The following is a 17,977-nucleotide window of genomic DNA, read 5'->3' as shown; positions in this document are numbered from 1 at the left end:
CATTCTTGCGCTAAGAATGAAAGCACTGTGGCCGTGCAGGTGAAGCTATCAAGAAAAAACATCGGGTGAATGTAAACAACAACAACACATTTTTCTGACAGACATATTTGCAGATGTTTGATAAGAATGTGTGTGTGTGTGGGGGGGGGGGGGGGGGGGGGGGTGATCCTGAATCAAAAGCTCCCAGTTTTGATTCAGGATCAGGAGGCAGCGTGCTATTAGACCAGGTTCAAAACTTTCCTTGTTGAGAAAGCTTATAGTTGTGGCTGGATCAGGGGATTTTTGACTCCTGCCTAGATATACTGCGATAGTCCTAGGCTACTAGAGCTTTCCCATGATGTGCTGCATGTTTCTTCTTCACTTACCTTTTTCACTGACTGTGTATTAATACACTTTTCATTGAATAATTAGTCATTATTAATCTCTGGCTCTTTTTCACACTGTGTCTTTTGTCCTGTCTCCATCACACCTAACTGGTTACAGCAAATGCAAAAGTTAAGTGGGAGTTTTTCCTTCCCATTGTCACCAGTGTTTGCTTAAAGGAGGACTCAGAGGGGGAATTTGATTGTGGGGTTTTCTCTGTATTACTGTTAAAGTCTTTACCTTACAATAAAAAGTACCTTGATGCGACTGTGGTGGTTCTAAATATATAAACTGAAAAAAATGAAACAACCTGAAACAAACAATAAATTATGACAGAAAACAATCAATGTATTTTTGATTGCAAAATATTCCACAAAAACAGAAACAAAAACAACACATCCTTGCACATGCATTTCTTTAACCGTGTTTTATTGTTTGATCAAGAGCAACTAGAAACCATGTTGACTTGCCTGCATTGTAAAACTAACTCAAAAACAGTGTAGATGTAACTGCTCCTCGTCTCCCTTTTTGCTGTGAGTTTTAAACACTTTGTCACACACTGAGAACACCTTTGTTACTGAGCAGAAGCTCTGGGCCACCCAGCTGTTGAGACAAGCAGATGTTGCAGCCGCTGGGGTCAGTGATAGGGGTCTCTCTCTCCTTCACCATCTCAATGGACAGCTGTATTTGCTTCTTCATTGGCTTGGAAGAAGGACTTCTTTGGGACCTGCAGGAGTCGAGAGAGGAGTCGGATTGGTGCATATGAAGCTCCAGGTCTGAGCTTTGATCACTTTGGCTCTCATTAGCTTCTCTTTCCATTTTGTAGAAGATTTGAGTGTAGGGATCATGGCTTGTAGTCATGGTGCCCTCTCTGTGTCTGGTGCCATAAATAGATGTGGGCATTGGCTTTGCCTTGAAGTTATGTCGCTCAATTCTCTCACCAAACTTTCCAAGCTCTGCCACAATCCTGGCCTCCTTCTTCCTCCTTTCTCTCTCCAAAAACTGAAAAGGCTGTGGTGAGAGTGCAGTAGAGGTCTGGGTGCTTGTAGCATCCATGTTCCTGTTATTGTTGGTGTTGCTTCTGCTTTGGTTTGACCGTTGACTATTGCGACGGCTGATAATTTCATAGAGAGGCAGGTGTATGTGTGCCGGAGCAGGTGACGCCCGGAACTTTTTCTGGCATTCTCGGAGCTCTTCCAACTCCTGCCTCAGCAGCGTGTTCTCCAGCTCAATCTCCGAACGTGTGCGCACTCTGTGCTTCTTCCTCTCCTCTTCTCTTAGCATCATCTGGAAAGGTTTGGGAACAGTGACTTTGGAGTTGGGCAGAATTCTGGCACCAGTTTGATCGGACACTCTTGCCTGCGGTTTCGGACAGGAGGTATTGGGCTGGAAGCGAAACCGGTTCTGGCTCGTCATCTTCTCTGGGCTCAGCAGCACGTCTCTGAGGGAAAATACAGGAGAATAAAATGTGATAGTGAGATCTGTTCATCAGTAATATGTTGATTTAACCACTGAACTTGTGTAGATGTTGCATGGTGAGGATATAAGTGAGAACACAAATATCTGAGATCACTCAGATCAGATCAGATAGCACAAACTATCTCTAATGCTTGATTAAGCCCATATGTAAATTTATTATGATTATGACTATTTTAAATTTCCTTGTGCTTTTTTATTGCTTGTGGGTTTTTCTTTCCCTCTTTATTCTTTTATTTGTATGAATATTTTTTAATTAGTGTATAGCATCAACTCAATTAAACCTCTGATTTGGTCACATAAGCAGCAGGTTTTATGTGATTTGGCTTTAATGAAATTAACAACAGGTGCACTAGTATCATGGTCTCCGAGTCATTGACCCAGGGTTTTGACTTTTATGTATTCACGGTGTATTCTTTTGGGTTTGTGATGGTAATTGTGGTCAAGCCTGTCTATTTTGTGTCCTGTGTATTATATTATTGGCGCTTCTGCATTTGTCATCTTGCCTTCCAGTTTTTGGTTTCTCTTCAGATGATAATTCCTTTCTGTGTCCGGTCCATCCAAGTCTTGTCTCTGTTTTGTCTTCTGTCTGTGTGTAGCTTGAGTATCTTTGTCTGGGTCTCAGTGTCAATCATGCCTCCATTTTTATCTCCTGTCCCTGTCAGTTCTCATGTCTTGGTCTGTCTCTCTTTGTTTCTTTACCTTTCTGTCTCAAAGTCAAGCCTGTGATTCAGTTCCAGTGTTCTGTTACTTCCTCTTCTATTTTGGTAGCTTAAGGGAAAACTGTCTTGCTTTCCTTGTCTCATTTGTCTGTGATTAGTATCAGCTGTATTCCCACTGGTGGCCAGTTCCCTCATCTCTCTCAAACTGTATGTGCTGTGTCCCATGGTCCCTCGTTAGAGCTTAGTCTGTGATTCCCTGGTAGTGATGGTGAGATGAAGCCCTGTGAATGTGTCGAATCTTTCCACCGCATTCAACAGCTCATTTGGAACAGCCCAGACGCTGTCTCAGCAGAACCTGTAACATCATCAAAGACTCCGTCCGCGCCCATCACCCCATCCTTGCTCCCCTCTGGCAAGAGGTATATTGCAGCATCAGGTCTAGGACAGTCAGATTCTGCAACAGGTTCACTCCCAATGCCATCAGACTCTAGAACTCATAGCTACTCCTCTATGCTGTACCCCTACCCTCCAACCCCCAAACATATATGCACAATGTGACTGTATATTTAGGGCAGTTTTTCCTAATATTCTTTACAGGTTTTCTCCCGTTTTCTAATAATGAATATAGACAAATTCCTCCTGTATTCACATACGTGTACAAATCTGAGATTATTTTCATACCTTTGGATTTATTTATCATTTATATTGTACAGTCAGATGGCGAGTACATGCACTGAAATTTCATGCTGATCTGCACTAACAGGTGTATATTCTGAACAACAATAAAGCAGCTATACTATTCTAGGCTTCATGAGGGTGGCCTGAGGGCATGATGTCCTCTTTTGGGCCCTGTGCTCACTGCTCAGCACAGTCGAGCCCAACAATGCCCAGCCTAATGTGACAAGAGTATACAGGCAGTTCCTAGGGGATGAAGGAACTAATAGCATTGACTGGCCCTAAAGCTAAGAATTACACATGATGCTCAGAGTTTCCCTGTATCTTTTTCCACTCTCTTCCAGTATCCAATGAAGACTCAGCAGTGCTGTGAATTAATACTTCATTACCAACCTCTCAAAAATTTGCTCCTGGCTGGGAGTCCAGTCCAGCTCCCCAATGCTGTCCTCTCCACAGAGCTCCGACTGGTCCGAGCCACTTGATGACTCCTGGAAGTCCAGCTCCTCCTGGGAATTGATCCTCTGGAGTCTCCTGGCAGGGCCACTAGGTCAGACATTAACATTCTCAGTCAAATTAACAATGAATGTATATGCCAAACACTTGTAAACTGTCAGTGAAGATTTCAGAAGAATGAGAAGTAAAGTGGTGGGTCAGTGGCAGCATTTGGGAAGAGAAATAACGGTGATGGGGTGTAAGAAACAAAAGCAAACAGGTTACAGGTGTGCAAATGCATGGCAGGAAGGCAGTGTTTGGGCATGTGGTCCCACTCCTGAGAATTAAATAAATTCAAATTTTTCACATATTCTCTAAAAAATAAAGCTCTTACATTATTAAATATTTGTAGCACAACACAAAGCACAACTCCCAGTAAGAAAAACAAACAATTTCCTATCCATTAAACATCCTTTAAGGGGAATTTTCTTTTCGCTTTAAAGGTCACAGTTCAAAAATGTGTGACTTTTGACATTTAAAGTTTGGAAACAGAGTTCTTGCTACTGCGTCAAAATTCTGTTTGAATTTCCTTTCAAAAGGTTCCTGACTCAACAGGAAACAGGAAAAATGAGAAAACGGATTACGTGTGTGAGTTTCTGATTTAGTCCACTAAGCCTTAATTATTTAAATGTCTGTATCATCCTTCAGAGATATTATTATTGTTGTTGTTTTGTAATAAATGTTGCTTTTGAATAGTTATCGAATTCTTTTGGAAACAACATGTATATGAGAGCACGCTAGGCACTCATCTTTGTTCTTAATGTAGTGGCCCAGGATCCACTACAGTTCGCTTACAAGGGGGATGTTGGGGTGGAGGATGACATCCTGTACTTCCTACACAGAGCCCAATCACACCTGGACAAGGGAAAAGGCACGGTCAGGATCCTGTTTCTTGAATTTTCCAGTGCCTTCAATGCAATCCTGTCTGCTCCTGGAGAAACTAAACAGAATGCAGGTGGACCCCTGCCTGATTGCTTGGATCTCCGACTACCGTACGTCAGGCTGAAGGACATCACGTCTGATACTGTGGTCAGCAGCACAGGAGCACCACAGGGAACTGTGCTGTCCCCTCTTCTCTTCACCCTGTACACCTCTGACTTCTGCTATAACTCTGAATTATGCCATATTCAGAAGTTTGCAGATGACACGGCCATCATGGGGTGTATCTGGGATGACCAGGAAAAGGAGTACAGGAGTCTGGTGAGGAACTTTGTCACATGGAGTTACACGAACCACCTGCAACTCAACACCTCAAAGACCAAGGACTTCGGGAGGTCCAGACCAGGTCCACTGCCAGTTCAGATAGAGGGGGAGGAGGTGGAGGTGGTCAACACATACAAGTACCTCGGGCTGTGGGTGGACAACAAACTGGACTGATCATGCAACACACAGCACCTGTATAAAAAAGGCCAAAGCGCCACGCCATCAGACTGTTTAACTCCTCACTGGAGGTGAGGGGGAGGGGAAACAGGGGGACAAGGGAGGGCGGGAACAACTGAGCTGTAGTGCTTTTTTACACTGTGCGTTATTTGCAATATTTGTTTTTTTCTTACTCACTCAAATGTGCAATCCTGTTTATCCATGTTGTATATTCTGTATTTATACATGTGTATATATGGTGTATTTATGCTTATATCCTTACTCTCATTCCCCTTATTGTATCTGTAACATGCAACTTCTGTCGGTGCTGTACAACTGGAAACTGAATTTCCCGGAGGAAACCACCCGAGGGATTAATAGTTTCATCTAATCTAATCTAATCTAATCTTATTTTAGACAGATTTGATTTAACACCTGATGGCTGTTGAGTTTATTAAAAAAACTCAACCATACAATTATTTAAGCTATAGTTATTGGGGTCTTTATGTTTCCATTTCTCTATTATGTCAAGGTTTAAGTGTGAGTCATAGAGCGTATCCAACCTGAGGAGCTGCCTGGCCTCTTTGTTTCTTCCCAGACATGCGTCATCACCCCCTCCATGCCTTTCCTTGCCTTGGCTGATGTACATCCTCTCCAACTCAGCCATGTTCCTCAGGTGATTGCTCTTCAGCTCCTCCAGCCTCCTGTAGTACTCCTGGTTGGAGAAGTAAACATGCTGCTCCCTCTGCAGACCAACGATTTCCAGTGACAGAGAGCTGCGAATTCCTCTCCCGTCTTTTCCTTCCTCACTGCACTCCGAGTCCAGGTCACATTCCTGACAGGTTAGAAGTTGCCAAGATTATGAAACATTGCGAATGAATTCAGTGCAATAGATTTACTTTTAGTGCTTTGAGTGAATGCACATTATTTTTTCAACCTTTTCTATATTGGCTTCTATTAAGAGGAACATTACACAAGCCATTAACAAGTCATTGCAGCACCAAAAGCAGGTTTAGTATGCAATGCATGTATACAACCTTCATCTACCTGTGGCTGGACTGCAAAGATCTTGCATTCATGGGGTTAGAGTGTGCATAAAAAATTAACTTCATAAGGGTATTTCCATTTTTCATTTTTAGACACCTTATGTAGTTGTTATCAGAAACAAAAGCAACTGTCTGTTGCACTCAGACTTCTTTCATCTAGCTGTGAAACCGGTGAAATAGTGTATTTTATACTAATGTTTTATGCTCTGCATGCAATGCCTCAAATAAAAGATTTTCAGTGCAACATTGAGGAAGGATGTGGGAACTAGTACAGTCAGGGGATTTCCTTCTGTTCACACATAACCATAACTGCACAACTAAGTGCACAACTTCGTAATTCATAATTCTATCTAACTTTGAATGTACATATACATACACATATTGAAAACAGATTTAAACAGACTTTATTATCTTTAAACCTTTAGCTTCCTTACCTCACTGATACAGTCCTCATCCTTGTCAAAATAATGATCTCTTTCCTCTCCATACAGAGCCACTAATTCTTTGTTTCCCAGAGAGGGTGATCGGTACATAGCTGCCATCCTTTTCCTTATTTTATCCCAAAGTCACAGCCAGAAGCAAACCTTCTGCACGTCCTCTGTCACCTCACTCAGCACACTGACCTCCTAGGAAAATAGTTTTACTTCGAGTAGGAAGATTAACACATTGTTACCGCCTCGTTCTAACAGACGAACACAGACTGAGAGCCTTATCTTCTTACCATCAGGAGGAATCACGGCTTCATGGCCAGATGGTTCAGATGGCCCAGATGGTCCAGTGGCTTTTCACTTGAACACATGATTCATCGAAGTCCGATTGATGTGGACGCTCCCAATCTGATTTACAGATTAGCTTTCTTAAATACAGCGCAAGTGCTCCATCTGTTGTAGTGTGCAACAAGTCTGCAGGAGCAGATTTGTTGAATTGTTGATGATCAGCTGTATATATATATTATTATTATATTATTATATATATTTACTGGTGACTGGGGTTGGGATGTACCTACAGTGTCACACAGTAAATACTGTTGTCATAATTACAAAAACATTTAGGTTTATTTTTGGAGTAGATATATTTCTTTCTATTTTCTCCACTAATCTATAAATCAGCTTTGTTTGTTGCCTGTTTATCACATTTACGTCACAACTTTGGTAAAAACGTTGCTCTTGTTTGTCAGAAGCACTTTTTTTTCCCAAACTAGTGGCTGTGGAGTAAAATGAGCATAAAGTTTGGAGAGAAGCTTAGACAAATATGTGATCCTAAAATTCATATTGCATCATAACAATGAATATTATTTTTAATATTTTAAATACAGAATAGGTTTGATGCTCTTTGTGAATGTACACAGCTGATTTCAACAACATGCAAGCAGATGTTTCATGAGTTGTCCTGGCTGATTATCATCCGTGACAGGATACTGCCTAGACTGTCTTTATACTACAGATTATACAGTTGGTCTGAAGGTGGAATTCAGTGAATGAATCTGGCTGTCATTATCTGGCTAAATAAACATTTGATTTTATCTATCTCAGTAGCATTCTACTCAAAATTAGTGCTTCGTGTTTATTGAGGACAAAGAATCGTTTTTTTTGAGTGTGTCAGGTGGATCAACTTACCCCTCACATGAGGCATGAAGGCTAAGGTTGAGTATCATATTTCTTTAGCTACAGTTCATCTCACGTTAAATATAAAGCATCTCACCCCTACAGGAAAAACCAGTTCCTTGCTGTTAACTGTTGCTTATCTACAGTGCAGCAAAGCATAGACTATTATTCAGAGATACAAAAGTTAACACAGCTTGAAATGTGACTAATACTCCATAATGATTCAAAGGGTGTAAACTATGAACTCCTTTATTATCCTTGTGGATGAGACCATGGAGAGGTCTAGCACAGAAAATGTGGAATTAATCTTGGTTAGTGAATCTGAGAAAAATTATTTTCACCTCAAATACCACATACAGAAACTCAGAGTCTAATATCTACTGGTTTGGGACAAGTAAGGTGAAGGTTGACTTTGATTCGGTTCAGACTTTCAGGATTTGACAGGTGAAGCTGGAGGGGAAGGACACCTACCGCAGCCAACTGTGGTAATCCGTTTACTCAGGTTTCTCAGCGCTGTCGTTACAGGACTTCACCTCGTGCTACAAAAACTGTCCCCATCTGTCGCTTGTCTCTTTCCATTTCTTCCTCTGTTTGTTTACCTAAGAACCACAGACAGAGCAGAGATGTGATGAAAACCACATGATGATAGTCATGTCGTGAAAGTCTATATTTAATAGACAGTTTAGGGCAATTGTTTCCAACCTGTTTTTTTTTCTTATCATGTCTTAAAATCAGCAAACTCTCCTTCCTCGCCCTACACACACTCTCTTTAGAGAAACAGTTTCCAGTGTTTTAACAAAGAAAAACATAATTTCTTTCTTTCCACAACATTTGTTGCCTTTGACTTTCAGTGCAGTTTTTGTGTAATCTGGCATACAAATCAACTCCATATGCCACATCACATGAGGCTTTCTTTTGATTCTCTTTCTTAAGAACACCCACTTCTTCTTTTGCCAACTAAAGAAATGTGAACAAATTGTGGGTGTTTTTTGCAACAGGCTGCTTGTGACAAAGTGCATGAAGACTCAGTTTAGATCTGGTTCTTTGCTAAGCTGAGTTTAAAGTAAAACTTTGGGGTTATGAGTTTGGCAATTAGTTTTTGTGTTTTTTAAACGAATCTCTCATTTTGTCATGAAAAATATTAGATTCACTAATTGGTGGGGATTATTATGAAACTGGGCACTATGATGTTGCATTTCTTGCATTTCACTGGCCACTTAATTAAGTGTTAACCTTGGTGGTACCAAGTTGGATCCTTTTACATTTAGAACTTTCTCAATTCTTCATGGCATAGATTTAAGAAGGTGCTGGAAGCAGTCATCTGAGATTTTGGTCCATAATGACATCACACAGTTCCTGCAGACCTATCAGCTGCACATCCATCCTAAATGTGCTCTATGTTGGAGTGAGATCCAGTGACTATAGCAGCTATTTGGATCCCTCACTGAAGTGCTTCTTAAGGATTTTACATTTTTCAGCTCATGTTGCTGTTGGGACATGATAGCGTCATGTGCTAATGGGTGATCACAGAGTATCAAATGTAATATAAGAAAATATCTCTTCATTTGAACAGCAGATTACTAAAGTACTTACTGAAGATTACTAAAGGTGAACAAATTTACTACTCTCTCTCACTCGTTTTTCTGAACAACAGCATTCACAGCTTCAAGCTAAGCTACCAGAAAGTGAAGAGTTTGTGGAAATGCACAAAGCTCCAGATTCTTAGTCATCTACTTTACTCCCTCCATCGTGACTCAATCTCAGTCATCCAAGACAGCTCTTCAATAATATGGTGGGATAAAACATAGGTGCCAGCCAAATTACAAAGGTCCTATCTGCTCATAATTTCTTAGATAACTTTCCAGAAGCACTTTACCAAAAAACAATTTTTTTTAATTATTATTATTATTTTTTAAACCCTGCGTTTGTTTGTTTAAAATCACTATCCTTTCAGCCTGTTCATGGCCAAAAGTGTCCACCAACAGATTAGGTCTGTAATTTTTATTGTTTTGAAGTTTTCTTTCTATTTTTTCTGTATGATGTTTTTAACTAACATCATTTCTTTTCTTAAATGTAAAATAGTCATTAATTTTTTATATTTTAAAGCATTAAAACACCAGTTTGTTTGTACAGTGTACTTGTTGGAAGACAACAAGAAGACAACAAGAATAGAAGATTCCCACTCCTGTGAAGTGGTTTCCACAGGGCAAAGGCATTTAAACGGTTTCAATTGGCCAAAAGTGGCCAAGAGGAACAACTGGATGTATAGAGTATATTACTGATATATTTAAGGAGCTGAGGTTAAAAAATTTAAAAATCTGAAAACAAATTGAGACCCTTGGGAAGTTTCATTCCATATGCATTAACACAGCAAAAATGATCAAAGAAAAGAAAGTGAAGTGACCACAAATGGCCAGCATAGAGCCCAGAGACTTATTAAATGTCAAATGATTGTTCGGGTCGTGTACTGTTGGCTCTTTCTGCTGCTTTTGACACCATTGATCGTGGGCATCGCTGGATCAGCTTTGGATTGTTTGGGTCTGGATCTGAGAGTTTGGTTCCCACGCTAATTGAGCATCTTCATCTTCAGTTCTCCCAAATGTGAAAAATCAGGCTGTAACTTTTGAGCAGGTATTCAGTTTTGATAAGCAGTCTTTATTTTTAATCATCTGTGGAACTTTTCCCATCTTAAATATATACTGCCTCTGATAAGTACACATGCTTTTATTTCATCACACACTGAATATTGTATTTCATTATTCCGTTGCCCCCAAAAGGTTGATTCTGTTCATCTGGACGCAGCGTTTTCAGTGGGAGATACGTTTCGTCACTCATCCAACTGCCTGTTTCCCCACCCTTATAAAGGTTTATAAGGTTGAGGGAACCTGCAGCCAGCTCGTGCAATCAGACTTGTGATCTGAATGCGCTGTTGCACCTGCTTTTCCAGGATTACCTCTAAAATCTATAGTCTCCTCTTTATCAGAGTTTATGTCATGGCCCAGAGCCTAGTGGCTCCGTGTTTTGTTTTGGTTTTTTTATTATTAATATGCTTCATTTTAGTTAGTTAATGGTTATATACAGTGATTTGTAGTTCTTAGGTTTTGTTCCTGTGCCTCCCATGTTTAGTGTGTCATGTCTCCAGTGTAGGTTTCATTCTGTCTTCATGTTTATTCATCTGTTTCTGCTCCCTCTGTTCCTCATATCAGTGTCAAGTCTGTATCTTTGTGAATGACTCTTGGTTCCTGTTTTACTTCGACAGTCTGTTTTACTTTACTGTTTTGAGTTTTGCTTCCCCTTTGTTTCGTCATGTCATATTAGGTTCAGCTGTGTCTCCCTCAATTCAATTCAATTCAATTCAATTCAATTTTATTTATATAGCGCCAAATCACAACAAAAGTCACCTCAAGGCGCTTCATAGATACAGAGAAAAACCCAACAATCATATGACCCCCTATGAGCAAGTACTTTGGCAACAGTGGGAAGGAAAAACTCCCTTTTAACAGGAAGAAACCTCCAGCAGAACCAGGCTCAGGGAGGGGCGGCCATCTGCTGCAACCTGTTGCGTATTCCCTTGTTACCCTCTGTGTATAAGTTGTGTGTGTTTTTCTTTGTTCCTCACGTGTTTCCAGGTTCCTAGTTTTCAAGTAGTCTGTAATTTTTAATTGATCCCAGTTTAGGTTTTTGTTAGTTATCTCAGTCACCCTTGCCTTTTGTTTTGTAGTATTTTGTGCAGCCAAGAATAAAGGCTCGCTTTTTGTTAAACTTTTACCTCGATCTCTCAGTTGTCTGCATTTGGGCCCACCTCATTCTTTCCATGCGTTGTGCATATTGTGACAGTTTATCTGTTCATTTCTTCATATAAATTTGTGTTATTTCAGTTATTATATTACAAATGGTGAGTATATGTATATAGAAATGCACAGTGTATTTCCAAAGCCTGTAAGAAATCAAACATACAGCACCTGAAACACAAAATTTCAAAAATGCAAAGGTACATAAATCAACAATCTTCTTGTTGTGTGTGTGTGTGTGTGTGTGTGTGTGCTGTGTGTGTGTGTGTGTGTGTGTGTGTGTGTGTGTGTTTATTTTTTTTGTGTGTGTGTGTGTGTGTGTGTGTGTGTGTCAGTGAGAGAGAGATAGAAAAATGTACTTGAAATCGAGGGTGGGAAGCTGCAATAACGCTCCCCAGGATGGATCCAGGAGAACTGGGCCATGTTGTTTATTCCAAATTCTGATCCTACCATCTAGATATTGTGGCAGAAATAAAGACTCATCCGGTAACAATTTTCCAATATTCTGTTTTCCAATTTTGGTGAGACTGTGCGAACTGCAGCCTCAGTTTCCTGTTTGTAGCTGACAGGAGTGGCAGCTGGTGTGGTCTGTTGCTGTAGATATTCTGCTTCAAGGATTGTACATTCAGAGATGCATTTCAGCATTCATTGGTCATAACAAGTGGTTATTTGCATTACTGTTGCCTTCCTATCGAAACAATGTAGCCAACAATCTGACCTCTGACATCTACAAGCCATTTTCTGCTGCTCACTGGGTATGTTCTGAACTCTGCCTCCTGACATCTGACCCACGTTAAACATGGACTGAACATACACACACCCACAATGGACAACTGTACCCTCAAACACACAATAATAACATGGACTGAACCACCACTCACAACCACCAGCACTTTATATAGCCTCTGTAGAATTCATATCTCACTTATCTTAACTGCACTACTGTATAGCTCTGTGTAAATAATCATTCTGTACATACGATAATCTTTAATCCTACAACTGTTTACAACTTGCATAGTTCCCATTTCTGTATAGCTGTATATCTCAGATTCTGTAAAGTTATTTATTTCATATTCTGTATAGTTTTTCATATTTATATCCTGTTCATAGCCTGTACATAGCTTGTACTCACTACAGCCTGTACATACTTATAGTTATAGAATATTCACAACATACTTCATACCGTGTACATTATAACATACCATAATAGACCCATTTCTGTAATATACTTACATATCTATATTATTGCTAATATTTATTGTAATATATCTATATCACTAAAGCACTTCTGGATGGATGCAAACTGCATTTCGTTGCCCTGTACCTTTGCATGTGCAATGACAATAAAGTTGAATTCTATTCTATTCTATTTTTCAGATTATTCTCACTACTTCAAAGTCTCTTAAATCACCTTTCCTCACCATTAGGGGGAGTTTCCGCCATGTGTCTCATTAGAAATGAGTTGAACGAACAAACCTAACAAAGTGGACTGAGTGTAAATATTTTAGAAGCAAAGGAAAATTTACATCACGAGTGCCAAACTCCAGGCCTCGAGGGCCGGTGTCCGGCAAGTTTTAGATATCACCCTGGGTCAACACACCTGAATCAAGTGATTAGTTCATTACCAGCCTCTGGAGAACTTCAAGACATGTTGAGGAGGTAATTTGGCCTTTTAAATTAGCTGTGATGGATCAAGGACACAGCTAAAACCTGCAGGACACCGGCCCTCGAGGCCTGGAGTTCAACACCTGTGCCTTACATCAAAGTCTGTGAGAGACAAAGACAAAGAAGCTGCACTGATGTCATTTGTCCACGAGGTGGCGGTGTTGCACTTTTTACTTTTGTTTCCATAGTCGTACACGTGACATGAAATGACGTTTTATAACTGAGCCGTTTTTACTAAAACAAAAACATGTTTTTGAACTGAAATACAGAACATATTTGTGGTGATTTGGTATTTTTACTGCAACTTTTCCATTTTCTTTTTTTTTTTAACATTATTTTTATTATTATTTTACCCTCACATTGTGCTTACTAGTCTTACATTTTGTTTTTTGTTCCCTCGCGGAGTTCTTGGAAAAGTTTGCCCTCAAAGGTGTACCACGAGTTTTCCTGTGAATGCTCTCAAGGTACAAACTGTCCTTTGTGTGAGAGAGGAAGGTGAGTCAAGACTGTTTATTTGTGTACCAGATTTTGGCATGACAAACACTGACCGGTGTGCTGCACAACGTCAGACACAAGTTACAGCATTAAAAAAGAAAAAGAATAAAGAGCGCTGAAGATTAATAGGTGTGATTAATATCATCCAGGAAAGATGGGCTTTAAATTGGAGATAACCTGAAATCTCCAATGAGATGCCAGCACCAAAAGCTGCTGCTCACCTGACCTAAGCAGATGTGTAAGAGCAAAGTTAGTCCATTAAAGCATTCAGAACTAACAAAAAACCATATTACGCCTTATTACTTAAATACGTTTCTATTTTTCCTGTAACAAAGTTGTGAAAATTCACAGATTTCTCACATAATGGAGCATTTTTGTACGCCTGCTGTATATGTGTGTATATGTATGTGTGTGTCTGATTTTTCCAGTGCTGGCATGGGATGAATAGTGGCAGTGTTCACTCAGAGTGGGGCTGAGTAAACAGTCATCACAAGCTTGGCTCTCTCCTCCGTCACACAGAGCAGAGTGGCTGTGCCACAATCCTACTCTGCATGGTTTACTGAAACACCTGACATCAGGCAGTTCTCCCAGGATTACATTTTGTAGCACTTCTGAAATGATGCAAAGGTTTAACCACATTATGACTTCTTTGAAAAAAGATTCTTTGTCATAATTTCACAAATTTGTCTGCAAGATTTTAGTAAAATGAATATAACTAGTGTAAGGTTTTAGCAAATGTTGGATTATTTTTTTGTCAACACCAGCATTTTTTTTAATCTTATAACCCTCCACCCCCATTTGTACCCATGTTTTTACACAGTTAATGTTTTCTTTTCTTTGTGACTGAACTCATAAAGAAGAGAAGACATAAGAGAGGTGAGTTAAGTGACTTTGATCAAAACATGACTGTTGGTGTCAGGTGGGCTGGTCTGGGTGGTCTGTTTATTACAACCAAAATATGTAGAAGAGCATCTCTGAATGCTCAACACTTCAAATTTTGAAGCAGAATATCACTCCAAGTGCCGTTCCTGACAACTAAGAAAAGGAAACTGAGGCTACAGTTCACCAAAACTGGACAAAAGAATATTGGTAAAACATCCCTGCATCTAGCAGCCAGCAAATCTGCAGCAGCTGCATGATGCTATCGTGTCAATATGGATCAAAAAAGACGTCCAAACTGCTACTAGCAAAGTGTATCTAATAAAGTGACCAGACTTTATATGATACGTGTTGTGGTTCATACAGCTGAAGTCTGAAGCTTTGTCAGGACTCAAAATGGGGATTTGAGGGTCATAAATCAAAACATAAAGTTAGAAAAAACAAGGGAAGAAAGCCTCTTACTCTTCATTTCATCTTCTTCTTCTTCTTGTTCACTTTAGGGCTCACTACGGTAGATCATCTGTCTCCATCTCAGCCTATAACTAGCATCCTCTTCTGTCACACCTCCTCGTCTCCATATTCAGCGTCCTTTGTCCAATATGTCCATCAAGCCTCCTCTGCACATGTCCAAACCATCGCAGCCTCGACCCTTGCTCAAGTTGAGCTATCCCTCTGATGTACTCATTTTTGACCTTGTTCATCCTGGTCACTCTCACTCTCGATTAATATATGGACATCTTGAGCTCGGCCTCCTGCCTTTTTATCAGTGCCACTGGCTCTGAAGCCATTCATCACTACCTCTTACAAAGTTTCACTTTCACTTCTGGTGCAGTCTGTAGTCTGTCACAAGTTAAGCATTTGATAAACAAAACTCTGGTAAACATAAATGCATTAAAAAAATCATTCTAATGCTTGTCATTTTCTTCTGGATCTGAATAAACCTCTTAGCTGTTCAAAATTCCTCTGTGCAGGAAAAAGTAAACCTTGTATGTGTGGGTTTACCAGTCTTTTTCAACGTTTTCTGAATAATCTAGATGTTCTTTTCATTTTCCTTTTTCAAACAGCTGCCATAGTTACAGCACCTATCATGCCTCTGACGATACTGAAGCTTAAAAATAAGGCCCTACTTGTTTGTTTTATAAATCTTGAGTCCCAAATACAGAAAAAAATATGATCACACTAGCCATTTTCATTCAAAAATACTTTCTGAACCATTTCCAAATCCAAAACAAGGCCTCTTGGGAGTTTCCCTTTTCTTTTTTTCTGTGCACACATTTACGGTAAAGACCACCAGCCAAAGCTTTCATAGAGAAGCAGCACAACCGCAACCTATCTCAATGAGGTTTGTGTTTCCGAAGAAATCCACGCCCTTCCCTGAAATATGTCCCCCAACCCCCCACAGCTGGAGCAAAAATTTACATGTGATTACAGAGGTGCAAACACTCACTCATGATGCCAGTACACCGTAAATCCTCATGAGTACAGACAGAGCAATTTAAGTCCTCTACGGGAACAAACACTGACGTGGAGCGACACTCAGGACTGGAGTGTTTCTCTTGTCTGCTATGCTAACCTCCCACTTCCCTCTCCCCTGCAGCACTTTACGGCTTGTTTGTGTTTGAGAGGAACACTCCACCCTCTCAACAACAAGCCCTGCTCATTAACTTCCTGAAACAACTCACTGTGCTGTGAAGCCCATGCATGCAGTGGGAGCCTGATTGCAGTCTAAATGGGAGATTCAGAAATAAATGGCTACAATGTTTAAAATAAGGTGAAAAGTCACAAAGTCTTTTTTCCTCTTGAAATCTTATGTGAACAAACAAGGGATGTATAATATTTTTTCAAGTTGAGATTTAAAAAAATAGATAAAAATTCCTTTTCCCATATGGTACGCAGTAGTGTGTGGGTGTAATGTTTGAAGTTCTGCATAATTTTGGCTGCTTATTATACAACTATGTAGCATAATTGATGCCTATCTATCCATAACCACTTGTGTGGCTATAGTCTATCATAGCTAACATTTGGCTGGAGGTGAGGTATAGTGTCGTTACATATTATGCAAATGAGACACTTGAAGAACCAGAAAACCAGCTGGGAAGAACTTTTGAGTATACAGATGCTCTGTTGGGAGTTATGGGCTAGGGTTAGGGTTAGCAATATAATGAGCAACAAGACAATACAAAATATCAGAGAGAAGGTCTGACCTCTTCAAGGCCTTATCCCTCTTACTTTCAGGGTCCTGAAATATTAATTCCAAATTTCCTCACAAATCTTGTAAAAACTGCACGACAGATCTCAAACAACAACCATAGCAAACTATGACCGGTTAATCCACATGTTTTAGCGAAGCTTTTCTGGCAGTTGTCTCAAAACTGTGGGACTAGTTCAGCACTAAAAATACAGACTCTTTTTCCTTTTGTCAGTGTGATTAAATATGCAAATCTGCCTATTGTTCAAAGCTTCCACTATACAACAGCAGATACAAGACAGATTCATTAAGCTATGAGTCACCAAGAGGTACTTTATTTTTATTCATCTGGGATAAAACTTCTAAACACAGTACACCAAATACAGTAAGGAGTACAGAACACAATGACTGGGGATAAGAAATTTCGGGTATCTGTTTTCTTATTGATTTTATTGATATTGACAGGCTCAGCTCAAAACTGGAGAAGCAAAAGAGAATGGATGACTGAGGGATGCTGGATCAAAAAAAGAGGGGGGGGGATAACATTTTTTCAAAAATCACAAGGGCAGTTAAGTGGACTTTGTTTTTCCTGTCACTTAGGTTACACTCAGTTAAGGTCATTATGATTCAAGAGGCTAAAAGTTAATCCAACATTAAAGCGCAAAAAACTGCAGTTCTTGTGGATGCCACTTAAGGCTCACTCCAAAAGCCAGTAAATCTCCACATTCGCCAGTATTATAATTAGAGAGGGACCGATCCGATATTACCTATCGGTATCGGTCTGATACTGACCTAAATTACTGGATCGGATATCGGAGAGAAATAAAAAATGTAATCGATCCATTAAATATCACGAAAGCAACTCACAAAACTTGCGACATGGCGTAACTCAGCTCATAACCTTAGCACGTCGGAGCAGTAGCCTATGCTTGCCTTGCGCTGTGGCAAGCGAGACCTGTCGGCAGTCTGGTTGAGCATTTGGAACTTCGCTAGCAACCCGGCATTTCTTCTCTGAGAAAGTTATTCCAGAGAGAAGTAAAGCAAGTATGTAAGTTCATCTCTGAATGTTTGTAAAGCATTCCCACGTTAATCTTAACAACCCATATATGGAGCGACTGCTTCTTCTCTCCCCCTCCCTCTCCTGCTGCTACTTCAATCATGAAACTGATCAATGATCAGCTGATCAGCTTTTCTGTCGACTCCCGTCTCTCTTGTTAGTTTTTGGCCTACTTTGCACCAGAAAGAGGAAACCAGCGGCTGAACAACAGCAGCATGTTTAAGC

At 40.1% G+C, this 17,977-nt stretch overlaps 1 protein-coding gene across 9 annotated transcripts; it reads right to left on the bottom strand.

Moving 5' to 3' along the window:
- Nucleotides 1-775: 775 nt before the first annotated feature.
- On the bottom strand, nt 776-16,093 carry LOC102309702 (protein FAM161A). Of its 9 annotated transcripts, none has more exons than XM_042220909.1 (6): nt 14,970-16,093; nt 6,795-8,276; nt 6,508-6,716; nt 5,591-5,862; nt 3,570-3,719; nt 776-1,804 (listed from the first exon to the last, which is right to left on the bottom strand). In XM_042220909.1, exons 3-6 carry the CDS (start codon nt 6,613-6,615, stop codon nt 916-918), a joined length of 1,419 nt encoding a protein of 472 aa, XP_042076843.1. In that variant the 5' UTR covers nt 6,616-6,716; nt 6,795-8,276; nt 14,970-16,093; the 3' UTR covers nt 776-915. The 9 variants fall into 9 exon arrangements, with proteins under 9 accessions (XP_042076843.1, XP_014189102.1, XP_014189105.1 ...); XM_014333616.2 differs by having other exon boundaries at nt 6,508-6,699; XM_014333619.2 differs by having other exon boundaries at nt 6,508-7,776; nt 8,149-8,276.
- Nucleotides 16,094-17,977: the final 1,884 nt, after the last annotated feature.

Source organism: Haplochromis burtoni, unplaced genomic scaffold (genome assembly GCF_018398535.1).
Source record: "Haplochromis burtoni strain Fernald_Lab_line unplaced genomic scaffold, NCSU_Asbu1 Contig_57, whole genome shotgun sequence".
Lineage (NCBI taxonomy): Eukaryota > Metazoa > Chordata > Actinopteri > Cichliformes > Cichlidae > Haplochromis > Haplochromis burtoni.
This window is presented reverse-complemented; position numbering and strand designations above follow the sequence as displayed.